The 14,944-nt window shown below is 40.4% G+C and overlaps 1 protein-coding gene across 2 annotated transcripts in view; it reads left to right on the forward strand.

Annotated features, from left to right (window-relative positions):
* Positions 1-14,944, forward strand: part of mpripb (myosin phosphatase Rho interacting protein b) — a 55,563-nt gene that overhangs the window by 23,123 nt on the left and 17,496 nt on the right. The window contains exons 8-15 of one of the 2 annotated variants that reach the window (XM_084740609.1): positions 4,408-4,534; positions 5,722-5,826; positions 10,469-10,525; positions 11,019-11,087; positions 11,180-11,269; positions 11,636-11,745; positions 12,239-12,806; positions 14,342-14,479. In XM_084740609.1, coding sequence (XP_084596735.1) covers positions 4,408-4,534; positions 5,722-5,826; positions 10,469-10,525; positions 11,019-11,087; positions 11,180-11,269; positions 11,636-11,745; positions 12,239-12,806; positions 14,342-14,479 — 1,264 coding nt within the window. Of the gene's footprint in view, positions 1-4,407; positions 4,535-5,721; positions 5,827-10,468; positions 10,526-11,018; positions 11,088-11,179; positions 11,270-11,635; positions 11,746-12,238; positions 12,808-14,318; positions 14,480-14,944 lie in introns of both variants that reach the window. The other variant, XM_084740610.1, reaches the window with a different exon arrangement.

Genomic DNA, 14,944 nt, shown 5'->3' on the forward strand with positions numbered 1-14,944 from the left:
GAAGGGACTCATTTTCACTGAACCAGATTGTGATTTCTCCTGCTGAAAGAGACTTGAATGAAACAAGGACAGCACGTAAAAACACTGATCAGACTGTGGAGGAAGTGATGTACTTAGCCTGATAACATGCTGCTGTCCTCGCTGACAGGTGAACTTTCAAATGAGCCTCTGATTTAACCTGATGAACCAGGTTAGTGGACTGCCTTCTTGGAATCCATGCTACAGACACTGTGGTCTGGAAATACTTGAGCCACTGGCTTATCCTTTTAAAGGCATGTGTACACACATACACACAGTCCAGTGACGCACATACTTCCAAAGCTTTTGATGTGCACACACACACACACACACACACACACACACACACACACACACACACACACACTCTCATAACTGGTGTGGTTTTAATGGAAGGGAGGAGAAAGGGCTGTATTTGGTGAAATGAAGACATTCTGGGATTTGTGATGTTCTTTGAGTATCCCTCATGTGAGTGTGTGTCTGAGAGAATCTTTTACTGAAGAACTCCCACTCCTCCCACTCAGTTTCTTTCTTTTTCTATCAGTCTTACTAACTGTAAGCATAGACTGTGTAAACACACAGCCTGCGTACTTTCCATTCAGTAATCGTTGGCTAAGAGGTCACAGGTCTCACACGCGTACACACACACACACACCAGAGACGGCAATGTTTCAAACAAACCAAGCGGGTGAGGTGGGGGTCATCTTTTTCCTCCCACAGCCAGCTTCCTGCTCCATTCAACCCCTCCATCCATGCCAGGCGTGAGAGGAAAAGGAGGAGAGGAAAATAGGAGGAGTGCCCACTTACTGCCCTATAAACACATTACTGGTCCACTTGAGCCAGTTTAGGGTTTAAGTGAAGCAGACTCTCCCTCTCTGCAGACAAGGGATGTCACGCCAACAGAAATTCAGTAGTCAACACCAGTACCAGTGAAATTCCACAATTCTTGCCATGCAATTCGAAACCAGGATTAAAAAACAAAACAAAGCAACAAATCCTTTGTACATATTTGATGAGCGATGACACAGACTGAACCGTAAAGAGTCACGTTAGCTCACCACCTCTTTTCCATACACCTGTGCTGGCTTGATTTGGCTACCGGCTTGAAGGTATGTCTTTTAACTGAAGAAGAGCTGAACTGAAGTCAAGCAGCTGTGAAACAGTGGATAAATACTTCATTACCTGTAATTACTCCACAGAGTCCTCCATTGTGGCACCTTTTGCTTACCGTTGTGGGGAAAAAAAAAAAAATAATCCCCCATAGTCTGCCTCAAACACAAAGTGCTTCCACACACGACTCTTACCATTTTTCTTTTTGACAAGTCAAGGTGGTGCTGTTGCTGCAGCAGCACTTGTCAGCATTTTCAAGTGTCTACCCCCCCCCCCCATGCTGGTAGGTCGTTGTCTTCTTTCTTTGGCATTCGATGGCAGACTAGAACACTTGTAGGCGTATATGCTGTCCCCATCAGGTCCACAAGAATTGCACCCCCTGTACCTACAGTACTGTAGGGAAATGTTGTATCATTACTATTGTTACTGAAGCATTGTTTCTTGTGACATGCCAAGTACAGAAATGCCCATGCACTAGCCAAGGAGGCTGGGATTTCTATGGCAATTTAACATACTCTTCAATACTTTAATGGACAAATAAGTTTTAAAATCCATCACTGATGCAGCCTGTGAGAGAACAGAAAACGCTCCTCTTCCTTTATTATAACTTTCCAGCCCCCTCCCCACTGCTGTCCAGTGGTGACACCACTACTTCTTACACACCAGTCACCAAATGTCCTGCAGACAATGGGGCTCTTTTTTCTTTTAGATGTCCTGTCATGTTTGAAAAAAGCTTGAAGGAAGATTTATTTAATTGGCACTTATGTCTGAATTACAAAAAGCCACCGCTTTGATAGACTGAAAATACCAGCAATGTCACATGTCCCTTGTCAGAAAAGGGATTAAATGTCCCTCATCACAAGATTGTCATCTGAGGCTACGTCCAACTTGCGAGACTCAAACATCTTCCCTCACACTGGAAGATGAGTTAAGGGCAAAATGGATGAGTGGCTGGAGTTTGTTCGCACATACAGAATCATGCATGATTTGATGTTTTTGTGATGAAGTCAGATCCATACTCCATACTGTTAAATTCTCGAGCCTGTCTGAGACATAGAGCGGGCGTTCGGACTCGCACTGTCCTTGTCCTCCTCCCCTCTTCTTTCTTCCCTTTTAAGGACTGCAGCTTTGGCTGTAGAGTCCCCAAATAAGGGAAACATTTAGGCAAAAGAGTAATATAATATTTCCCACTGCCTCCCACCTTCTTCCTCTCTGTAATGCAGATTCCTCTGTCATTTAAAGAAAAGCCTGTGTGGGAATGTGTCACAGTTGGCAGTGTACTGTGTTACAGTTTGAGGGAGGTTACAGATGGACACCAGTGAGCAGGGGCTGTTTTTTTGCAGCTGTTGTCCAGTGCTCTTTGTACCCTACAGATAGATCTTTGTAGTAGCTTTTCATAAAGGGCCCACTTCAAGCCTGGACAGCAAAAAAGTGTGAAATGTGATTTTTTGCATATCAGTCCAAACCACATTTGGGGGTGGTTTGAAATGCGGTTCTAGTCTGATTTCCACTGATACATTTTGGTTTGGTTGCTCTGGCTGCTCAAATCTGATTTCAAAGTGTCTTTTGTGTCAGTCAAAGTGTGACATACAACAACGACGTCAAATCCAGAGTGACAGAAGTATACCAGCCTCCTCTGTCATCTTGCCTGGTGTGATAGAAGAGTTCTGCACTCAACAGCATGATTATTTGGTGCGTAAAACGATGGATTTCCATTTCTCATGCTTTCACTTTGGAAATACACATCAGAGCATCCAAATAGGGTTGGGTGTTATCTATTTTTTCATACCTTCCTGACATTTCACTTTGGTATACAGTGTATGATGGTATTTGTGTGAATAAACAAGCTTATTGACATTGTCTAACTCACAATGCTGACTATACAGTTAGTCTTGAGGCCAGAGGTCAGTCTTGCTGGCTTTAAATACTTAAGGCCTATAGAATAAAGAAAAGAAAGGAAATTAGCACCCTTATTCTATGGATTCTTGCTTAAGAACACAATGCAACTTGTTAGTGTGGATACCAACACATTATTTCACTGAACGAAGGTGATTTACGGATATATCATATGGCTAATAAATTGCTTTTGTAGTTGGAAGAAGTCATGTCAAAATCAAGTTATATGTGGCAACATTTTCATGGTTCCATATCACATCAGTCATTTATTAGCTAGGAGACCTGCAGAGCAGAAATGCCAATTATTGCTTTTTTACCTCCAAATAATGCTTCTATTGTTCCCCATTGCAATAAATTTATTTCATTTATTATTTTTATTTTCCATCAATAAAAGTCCACAGAAGCAACTCATCTCAAACGAACAATGACACCTGAAGAGGTGAGCGTAGACACTGTGAGAACATCAGTTATATCAAAACTGAAGAGAATTTCTTCATTGAAAGAAGAGCAAAGAACGAGACTGAAGTCTTTTCTCTGTGGAAAAGATGTTTTTACTCTTCTCCTGACTGTAGTAGACGTGATGGATGGTTCATCCAGTCACCTGCCAAGTGTTTTTTGAAAGTGCCTGCCCTTTTCCAAAGAGTTTCTAGATGGTTCTGTGTAACAAACCATCTGGCGTTTCTGGTTAATATTATCGTGGTATTGTTAAAATGTGCTGAAAAAGTTCAAAAAGTGCTGATGCACTTTTGTATTGAAAACCTCTCAAGGATTTGAAATGGCATCCTGTCCTGCGATGTCACTGTTTTCACTGATGCAAGACAAATCCATGTTGCTGCTGGGTGTCTGTGAGTCCAGGACACTGTTGCTAACTTTGGCTGATTCAGGACAGTGTTTACTTTGAATTTTGTTAAATCCGGTAATCGAATACAGTTTGCAATAATTAAAATTTAAAATGACAAGACTAGTCGTCTGGAATTTGATTGTGATTTGTCACGAAAGCGATCATCGTTTCATCCCTAATCCATTCAACCCTCAGTCGCAGTAAATACAGAGAACAACAAGATGACTGTGCTGTACTGTCTGTGGGAAAATGTCTCCATCATTTTAAAATCCGTTATCAGTCTGATTTGCCCTAATCTTTGCGGTTCTTCAGATGTGGTGGAGGCACAAACAGGAAAGAATAAAGAGGCCTTTTAGTTCCTAGTATAGCTCCTTAAACTATTTGGTTAAAAGGGGCTTAAGATATTTTGTCTGACGCCATGTCCCATAGGCCTCAGTGCCTTTCAGTGTCACTACCGTGCAATGTAAAAAAAAAAGAATCTATATAAAATTCTAAATGGATTGTTATTTGTATAACTTTAATGTGTGTGTGTTGATTTGCAGTCGCTCCGGTGTTATTGAGAAGTTGGAGGCCTTGGAGCTGGAGAATCCAGAGAAAATGGAGGTGGAAGAGTCGGGGAAGACTGGGACCAGACAGGGCCGCAGTGAGCACAGACGCTTCCACAGAGAGGTAACACCGCCGTGTGCATGAATATTTGATCCAACAGTGCCAACACTGTGCTGCAGTTTACAACAGATACAGTAAAACTTGTAAACAATTCCTTTAAACAACATCACATGGCGGCACAGATGTGAGCTCGCCATCGGACCTACCAGCGTGGGTTTTGCTTTTTATTTTTCCCCTCCCCCGTTCCTCCCCCCTCCTCTTGTATCTTTTCCCTTCACCCTCGCCCTCTTCCCTCCATCTCTCCGTCTTTCTGTCCTGTCTTTGTTTTAGTTGTAGGTCAGAGGTCAGCAGTGTGTGCTGTATTCATTTCCAGTTTCCATTCTGTGGTGGGATTCCCCTGGTGATTATGCTTCCCTTTCCCACCCTGGCCCTCCGTGCTGGGCTAGAACCGCTCCAAACCCAACTTTATAGGAACACAGAGACCCAACTCACTGATACACAGTCACAGTCGGACACTGTTAAACACTTTTGTCCTGGCCCCAGATCTTTGTCAGTCATGCGCAGATGAAACCACCACGTACGTACACAGATAAAGATGATAAAGACTGCTTGTGTGCCTCGTACTGCACGCACAACTAAGCTGTCTGTTATTCTCAGTGTTGCTTTCAAACAATACACACTCACAGATTTAGAGTTTGTGAGTTCAGCGTCACGCTATCAGTGTGTTTTTTTGTTTTCATTCTCTTTGGTTCAGCGCAGAGTTGGTCCTCACAGAATATGTGGGTTTGACAAAGAAGGAGCGGTTTTATGACATCACTGCACACGCAAACAGAAGTTAGATGTTGTGCTATACATGTGTGATAATTGTATTCACATGTTGACTTACATAGTCAAAAGGTGTCATTCTTTTTTGTTTCTATTTTATTTTGTGTATTTTTGACTATGAGAGTGTCACTCAATTTAGCCTCCAATTTTCAAATTACAGGATGTGTAATATTTAAAGGTGAAATGTGTGTCAAAATACCATTTTAAATTCAATATTGTGGTGCTGCAGAGGTGTACTGGCCAACACATCATTTTCTTCACTTCAGAAAATGTTGTTTAGTACAGATCCTTAAACATTATACACCATAATCATTTTTAATGTGTTTTCAATGAAAATGAGAATAATGATGTTAAAAAAAAATGTAATGATTTCTAAAAACATGTTAACAGAAAAACTTGCATGTGTTTTTGTGTCTGTTGTTCAGGAGCAGAGGCATGACGCGGGTCATGGTCTGGATTTCCCCTCCACGCTGCCGCCCCTGAGGAGAGCAAAGTCCCTGGACAGAAGGACCACTGAGTCGGTCATGACGGTGAGTGTTTACTCGTCTCCACAACATCCTCTGTCACTGTCAAAGGTTAGCATGCATATAAACACCAATCATCCACATGTTCTTACAGAGGAAATGACTTCTCATCGCGACCACAGTGGGCTCATCTTAACCAGTAAATGACGTTATTATGCATCTTATTTATCACCAGGAGGATTCATGAAAGCTGCTTTGGGAAAGTACCCTGATGATTTTGTAAAGAGAACCCAGAATCAGCCATTGTTGCTTACCCAAGGTGTTATAAGTGTTGTGAGATGCTAAAAGCTTGACTTTCTTGAGGGGGTAATGCTGTCTGTGTGTTGTTCAGTGTTTGGTCAGTATTGTACAGCAGGTCTATCAGAGCTTGTGTGTTGATATAAACCCACATAGTCCATATGTGGGCCATAACAGAGAGCCAAGTGATTGTTCACTCTCGGGTTGTCAGTACAAGTGTTAGTATAACAAATATTGTTGGTCAGTGCAAGTTAAAGGGATAATTTGGATTCTTTGGAAGTGCAGTTGTACAAGGTACTTCATCTATAGTCACTGTATTACTTACAGTAGATGGCACAACCGCATTTTGGAGAAGCAGCAGGAGTACCAGTACTGCTGTGGACAGGGTCAGCTGGAAAACAACACTCTCTCTAAAGCAACCAAACTCCTTTGGCAAAATCAGCGGTTTTAACTCACAGAAGTTGCTGGTCTACTGCTGCCTCAATCTGTTAGTTTGATGTCGTTACTTTGTAACTTTTTGTAAGTTTTTTAAAGAGTTAATTCAAATTCACAAAATAACACAATAACATAAACTAACTGTTTGAGGCAGTGCAAGTCAATCACTGCCCTGTGGTCTATGAGTTAAAACCACAGTTTTGCTTATGAAATCTGGTGGCTTTGGAGAGAGCAATATTTGGCTTAAATAATGGTGGTCTCCCATTGGAAAAAGCTGACTGGCAGCAAGGTGGAGAAATATTTGAAATATACCATACACCCGAGCTGGTGTTGTTTTTTTTTTTTTTGTTTTGTTTTTTTTTAAAGATTGCTAGAATACATTTCACGGCTGACCCTGTCCACAGCAGTTTATTGCCTATCTTCCTATACTGGTACTCCTGCTGCGTCTCCAATATAGTGACATGTCGACCGTCATCTACTGTAGTAAATCCACTAACCGTTGATAAGTACATCATACAAGCCCACTTGAAAAAAATCCAAATTATCCCCTTAATACAACAACCAGTGTTGTTGTTTAATCTTGACACCTGACTAAGGTTTTAAGTAACAGTTCTCTCCTTGATTCACTGATTTGTCTATGAAATGTTAATTCTTTTTGCTAACTGGCTATATATAATAAGTTGATTGTTAAAATGTATGATTTATTTTCTGTCAAATGATTAATCATCTGGTTGTTTCAGCTCTACACCTGAAACCAGAGTTTTAATCTACAAATCAGGCTGCTTGTTTTTTCCCACGATGCTGCTAAAAAGCCTGCATTTCATTCCAAACAAACTGTTGCACTTGTAGCGGAGGTAGATTTAGTAAGATCTGGCTGACGATGAGGTTTGGGTTCACATTTGTTCTGGTTGTTTTGACATCAACCAGCACTTGTATATAAAGTCCGTTTGAAGATGTTGAATTCGGTGTGTCTCTGGTCTGCCAGACAAAGCCTCTCCTGTTCTGCTAAGCTGTAGGATCCAGGGTCAGCATCAGTGCCAGGTCTTCAGCTGTGTGGAGAGAGGTCGCTGGGTTGTTGTTGGGGCTGGAAGGCTAGATGTTGTTAGGTAACAGAGTTAGGAGAATTAAAGATTGAGAAAGGTCTCTGTGATCACCTCCCAACAGCTATTTCTCTCTAGGTCTACTTGGGAAAGTGGGGCAGCTATGTAGTGCAGTATTATGAGTTTATCACAATAAACAAAATGGCTTAAAGTGTTTCTTGTAAATGACTCGCACACCTTCAGCTCTGACCTTTGATCTCTCCATTAACTTGAGTAAAAGCATTTCTCCTTCCTCTGAGATCTATCAGTCATCCCATTTCAAATTTCCTGATATCAGTACACGATGTCAACTGTAGTTAAAACTGTCTTTTTCCTAATGTTTCTTTGACCTTGGTGTGGTGGTGCGAGGGTGTGGATGTTGTAGGCCAAACCTCCATGCTGCAGGGGGCAGCGCAGCCCCCTCCTCTCCCTCTCCTCTCCAGGTTATACTCCTCATTCTGCTCCCTCTGTGTGCAGATTTTACCCGCTGTGTGTATCCATTGCACCCATCTTGCGCCATGTGTGTTGTTATTTTTCTGTGAACTGGAGGAGTGACGGTGTGTGCGTGTGAGAGTGTGCGTGAGAGTGTGTTTATCACAATCTACCACTGCTTCCGTGGGTCACCATGCACATGTGTGTGTTTCTTCCACTGTGTGGAGTCACAGCAGACTACAGCAGTACTGAGCACTGGGTTCTGCATCCTCAGCTGGAGGAGCACAGAGCGGCAACATACGTGGCAGAAGTTGCCCCTGGCCAGTGGTCCACATTTCTCTCATGTGATCTGATTTGGATTTGTGTGATCCATTGGTGGGGTCAACTTCTCCCCCCCCCAGCTGACTGACTGAGCATGTGTTTCTGAACAATGACTATGATTTTATACTTGAATTTGATGTATCACCAGTGTCATGTAGGAACTGTTTCTGGCTACTTTTTTCTGTGAATTTGTATTCTGCTTTATTTTGTTATGTTGGTAGCACTTTCTGTGAAAGTCTGGTCTATAATGCATCATAAGCACATTCATAAAATATTAGAATATGTTTATGAGGCTTTATAAAACTCATTATTTTATTTTGTTATATATATATATATATATATATATATATATATATATATATATATATATTAGGGGCTTTTGGTCTTTTAGTTGCGATAGAACAGCTAAAGATATGACATGAAGCAGGAGAGAGAGTGCATGCAGCAAATGGCTGCAGGCTGGAATCAAACCCAGGATTCAGCCTTCATATGTAGGGCACAGTTAGATGAGTAAATTAGGTGTCTGAGTTAATTATTCATAATTAACATAATTTTCTTAAATCAGCCTTGTGTCTATGTAATTGGAGGAACGTTTACTTTACTTGTATCTCCCAAAAGTTCCCCTTTTTCCTTCTAAACACTGTCCTTTTTCCTGTAAAAAGGCTGCTGTGGATCAGATAAAAGGTGCTGTTCTTCTCAGCCACGTCAGTTAATGAGTTTCTCGTCTTTCCTTTTGACTGCTTTGATGAGGGGAAACAGAAAAATCAAGGATGTCGCATCCATTTTAACCAGATAAAACATGTTGGAGGTGCGTGAAGCTTGGCTGAAATAAAGCCAGGGCGAGCGATTTTTCAAGCAAGCGACACTTATCTCAGCCTGTTCGCTGACTCACAGAGCAGGTTAGGACATCCTCATTAAAGAAAACTGAAGCGATCAGCTGTTCACTCACTCACATCGCCTCCAGTTAGGAAGTGGTGTGAGCTTTGACAGCTGTGCTCTTTAATGTATGGCTATGGTGATTAAACTTGAGCCAAACTACGTGTGTGTTCAAAGATTTTAATGCAGACCTGCAAGCCAATCAGAAAAGAGTATTCAACCAGAGCACAGTATGAAATAAATTATAAACTCGGGTTTCTGAAATGGAGTAATGTCTAAGAAACATCACCAATAACCTATAACATAAGTTTGTGAGCTTTACACACAGTGGCAGCATTGTATAAGGTTATTAGCAATTGTATGATGTTTGTACAGGGTGGCTAAAGGTCCTTGAAATGTTTTAAAGTCACATTAACTAATTAAAGGTTGGTAGATTTCTACCTAATTTCAGTACTTCCTCCAGTGCTTCTGTTTAGTCTTTAAGGAACTTTCATGTTTTGATCATTTTGGAGGCCCCTGTTGACAAAAGTGGTAGTATTTGTTCCACCTTAACCTCAAAATATAATGTCAAAAATAATGTTAGGTAAATAAAAACCCCATCTTTCTTCTTGTTAACTGGTTGACTTGTTACTCACTCTGACTTTGCCAGGGGACAGCCTCATTTCATCTGATTTCACAAAGAATCTGACCTGGTGACAGACATTAAGAATGAATATATAAAACATAGTCAATCTTTCCACCAATGAATGGACACACATGTAGACACCCTGTTATAAGGCATTATTCCATTTCAGAAAATGGTTTTAAGTTATCGTAGGCCCAGTTATAATGTGCTGTGTAACCTAGGACTCTTTCAAACACTGTTGTCACTTTGACAAGGAGGTATAAAGCATTATGAATGCTGAACTTATAAAATATTATCTGCTAGTTATACTTTATAGACCTTGTTATAAGTTGTCATGCATGATTATTAACAATTTTCAGGAGTTTTATAAAGCCTTAAATATGTATTATAATGTCTTATGAATGTGTTTACAATACATTACAAACATGACCTTCATAGAAAGTGTTAGTTATATCTTAAGATAAGTGGTGGAAAACTTCTGCAGCACTTCTTCTGCACAACAAAAGAAAACTGACATGGTTTATATTTGTATTTGACTGCTTCTGAGGTCATCTTGCATGTTGACACCCAGAGTTTTTTTTCTCAGTGCTGCTTCAGGCTGATGTTTTCTCAATATCTTTTTTGTTTGTTTGTTTGTTTTTAGCCGGATTTACTAAACTTCAAGAAAGGTTGGATGGTGAAGCTGGATGAGCAAGGCCAGGTACTTTACAAACTGTTTATCTGCCTTTTTTTTTATTTTATATGTTCTAAATCAAGAGTAAAACCTAAATTGAAGTGACATATCTAATTTCATTGACTTAGTGCTGTAAATACAGATAAAATGTTCAAAGTTCAATTACAAAGGTTTCTTTATGAAAAAGAATGAAGGAGTCATCAAAAAGGGAGTCCAAAGCCAGTTCAAACAGCATCTGACTGTCCACTTTAAGCACTCCTGAATGTCTGTAGCATTCTATGGCCTTTACAGAGGTGTGGTCAGACTTTGATGTTGTATCTTCAATAGACTTAAAAGACGAGGGCGGAGCCTGAAAGTACATCTTCATGTGATATACAGAGAGGCCAACTGTGTGCCATCACAGAGCAGGATTATTGACTGATCAGACGGTCGATATGTGTCCGCTTCTTCTTTATATCTTATTACCTGAGTCTGCTGTGCTCTTACACACCTCTGTCTTCTTTTCTTTCCTATGATGTAGTGGAAGAAATACTGGTTTGTTCTGACAGATCACAGCCTGAGATACTACAAAGATTCAATAGCAGAGGAGGTGAGCATCTTCACTATCTATTGCATATTTCAGTGTCGAACACTTCTTTGTTTGATCTTTTTTTCCCCCTGGTCATCTTTGTGTTCCCTCAGGCCTCTGACCTGGACGGAGAGATCGACCTGTCGACTTGCTGCAATGTAACTGAGTACCAGGCTCAACGCAACTATGGTTTCCAAATACATGTAAGAGGCTTTGATTTCTTGTAAAAAACAAATGTTGTTACCATGAATGGTCATTTATTCAGACATTGATATTATTTATTAGCATAAGAAAAGTGTTTTGTGGTCCTCCCACACAATCCTGACCTTTTTTAAGAGGGTAAAACCTTTAAACATTGTATTGTCGTTCAATGCAATTGTCCTGTAACATCTTATGTAACTTTTACTGTGAAATTTACAAGCTGTAATTGCTGCTGACACTGTGTCAGAGGGGCAACAGTATGGATAACTTTGTTCATCTGTAGCTTGGATATTCTTAAGCTGCATTAGTGTGTCTCTAATGTTTTTGTGTAAACACTTTACATTTCACGGTGCTTTTAAACGTTTTAGACTCAAGAGGGAGTGCACACCTTGTCAGCCATGACAGCAGGGATACGCAGGAACTGGATCCAGGCAGTCATGAAGAACGTCAGACCCTCCACTGCCCCTGACGTGGCGAGGTCAGTACAGTCCTGTCAGCGTTATTACACACATTTCAGCCATAATGAGATACTTCAGCCTCTGATCTCAACTGGAAGGATGATTAACCCCAGACATCCACTGGATGTAGCAGTGTTGTGTTTGCTTCAAAGCTCAATCGCTGGTCTGTCATGTTTTTACACACTCTGTAATCCAGTAGTGTGTTGAGTTGTTTTACTAATGTTTTTTTGTGTTTTACAAGCATATTTGAGGGATATGGCAACAGATTGTCACTGCACTTCACTTATTTTAATTAGTGTTCTCAGCCTGAGGTCTTATTTTTCAGAAAAAAAACAAACTAGTAGCATTCCTTCTTTTGTTTGATAGACTTTGGTGGAAAAGTGACATAAACACAAGAAAAGCTAGTCATTGTGTATGTGTAAATATAAGTCAATAACAAAATTTCTGGTCTATCTTTTGGGATGAGCATTTTGGAGCTAAAACTGACTTGTCTGACTTTTCACTCCCTTTCAGTTCAACTGAGGATCATAGCTCCTTTTCCCCATTGGAGGGTCTGGTTCGGCCGGACGTCACCCAGGACTCTCCCTCCTCTGAGGCCTCGTCTGTGGAGAGAGAATCCTCTGCAGGCGTCATAAAGAGCCGGGCGCGTGAACGTAGAAGAGAAGGCCGCTCCAAGACCTTCGACTGGGCAGAGTTCAGACCCATCGCTCAGGCTCTGGCTCAGCAGCGGGCGCAGGAGGCCGAGAGCCTCCACGCGGACCTGGGAGAGCTGGAGCGCAGTCGGAGACGAGAAGAGAGGCGGAAGAGGTATGAGTCAGTGACCAGCTCGTCGGCAGAGCAGACATCCGTTAAAGAAGGAGGAAGGACGGACTATGAGAGCGGAGAGGGGGTCCTACAAACTGATTCATTAGGTTCCACGTCTCTGGAGAGGCAGCAGAGAGTGGAGGAGGTGATTGAGCAACACTGGCAGCAGGTGGAGAGTACACCCATACGGGAGGAGAGGAGGGTCCCTCTGCCCAGCGTGGTGCAATCCAGAGAGACTGCAGAGCTGGAGCAACTACTGGAGAATTACAAGCAGGGGGTACGTTCACTCATTAGGTGTAGTGTTTATTCAGCCGATTTCAAATTTTGTAAATACACACTCAGCCAGCTGCAAACCAGGGGAAGAATCAATAGTACATGAGATAAAATGAAATGTAAATGACTGGAACTTAGAGCTGCAATGATTAATCAATCATTAAATTAATCTCCAACTATTTTGATAATCGACCTTTCAGTTTGAGTTATTTTATGAGGAGAAAAAAAAGTTGAAATTCTCTGATTTCAGCTTTTTAAATGTGAATATTTTCTGGTTTCTTTACTCCTCTTTGACAGTAAACTGAATACTTTTGGGTTAGACAGACAGTGTCAGTTTGGGCTTTAAGAAACACTGATGAACATTTTTCACCATTTTCTAACCTTTGAGGGCATTTTGATGTTTCATATACCAAGCAACTAATTGATTAATTGAAAAAATAATAATTTCACCACATTTTATATTGAAAACTGCAAATAAGATTAGCAGCACTGTGCACTTTTTGTTTGGTACAACATGAACGTAATAGCACTGCCAATAGGGCTGCAAATAATGATAATTTTCATTATCGATTCATCTGTCAGTTATTTTCTCGATTAATCGATTATTAATCAAGTAGTGGTTTGGTCCATAAAATGGCAGAAAATGTTGATCACTGTTTTCCAAAGCCCAAGGTAACATCCTCAGATGTCTTTTTATGTCAAAAACACAAAAATATTCAGTTTACTGTTATAAGAGGATGAAAGAAACCAGAAAATATTATCATTTGAGAAGCTGAGATCAGAGAATTTGGATATTTTTTTTATTTTAAAAAATTACTTAAAATGATTAGTTGATTATTAAAATAGTTGCTGGTTATTTAATAATCGATTAATTGTTGCAGCTCTGATAGCTATTTCTTTATGTAAATATATAAAAAACATATCAAATGTACACACGCACACAGTCAATCTTCTGTATTGCATTTGTATATATTCAATGACCCCATGCACAACTGACATAAATATGAGTCTTAAGAAGACAATGATAGAAATTGATTGCAGTGAGCCCAACAAGACACACAGCCCACATACAGAGGAGTGTCTTCTCCTGTCCAGTTAGAGGACTGCCCATTTTAAATCAACGGTCCAATTCTTATTTTTTCAGGCGTCAGAACTGATGTAGAATGGCGTTTGCTCTTCCACAAAAAGCATTTTTGGCAAAATACACAAGCACTTGCATGCAGAGTAAATTTAATTAGGAAACTGCTAAGTTTCAGTTTTATAATTTTGCCAACTCACAGAATGAATACTAATTAACAACAGCTGTGTAAATTTCCTGTCAAATGTTATCTTAAACGTTAACTTGCTACTGGTTGTTAGGACATTGTTAATTATGTGAGTCGTAGCCTAATAAGAATCTCAGCTCCTATAATTTGAAAAAATCAGGCTCTTTAAAATCATATCAATCGATTTTGACGTCAAAACTATCAATTTTTCAGGCTGAAAACCCCAAACCCACTGTTTAAACTATTCATAATGTTCTCCCTGCTGCTCCTACAGATAGAGGACCTGAAGGCTCAGTTGGAGAGCTGTCACCAGCAGCTCCTCGACTCAAACAAGCACAAGCAAGAGCTGGAGCTCCAGCTGAGAACGGCTCTGGAGAGAGAGCAGGATATCCGGACAGGTTACATCTCTCCGGTGAGTTATTAGTCTCTGTGTATCGGGTGCACAGCTGCATTGCACTGTACGTTACTCTGCTATGATGGGAAATCCTGTTGTAAATTTCATGCGTATATTCTCAGTTGAGCAGTATTTTCTCCTCCATTTTGTAACCTTCTTTGCATGTTGTATTTTATGGTAAGAAAACATCAAACAAACTGACATCGAAGCAACAAAATGGCTACAGATATGTGCCTTTGCATGAGTTCATTGCATGGAAAAGAACATTGATATCTTATAACTACATTGGCTTCTACTAGTTAATTTCCTGTCTCTGTGTTATAGGTCTGTACTGTATCTGAACTCATGCTAGCTGTTACTTTAGTATGACGTTGGTTTTGGACCAAGGAACTCAAGATTTGTGGTTGCTGATGTGACTTTCTGAGGATTATTTCACTCTAAATGAGGAAGAGAAAAATTTGGATTTTTTTTTTTTTTCAACTC

Source organism: Lutjanus erythropterus, chromosome 17, assembly GCF_056507025.1.
Source record: "Lutjanus erythropterus isolate fLutEry1 chromosome 17, fLutEry1.hap2, whole genome shotgun sequence".
Lineage (NCBI taxonomy): Eukaryota > Metazoa > Chordata > Actinopteri > Lutjaniformes > Lutjanidae > Lutjanus > Lutjanus erythropterus.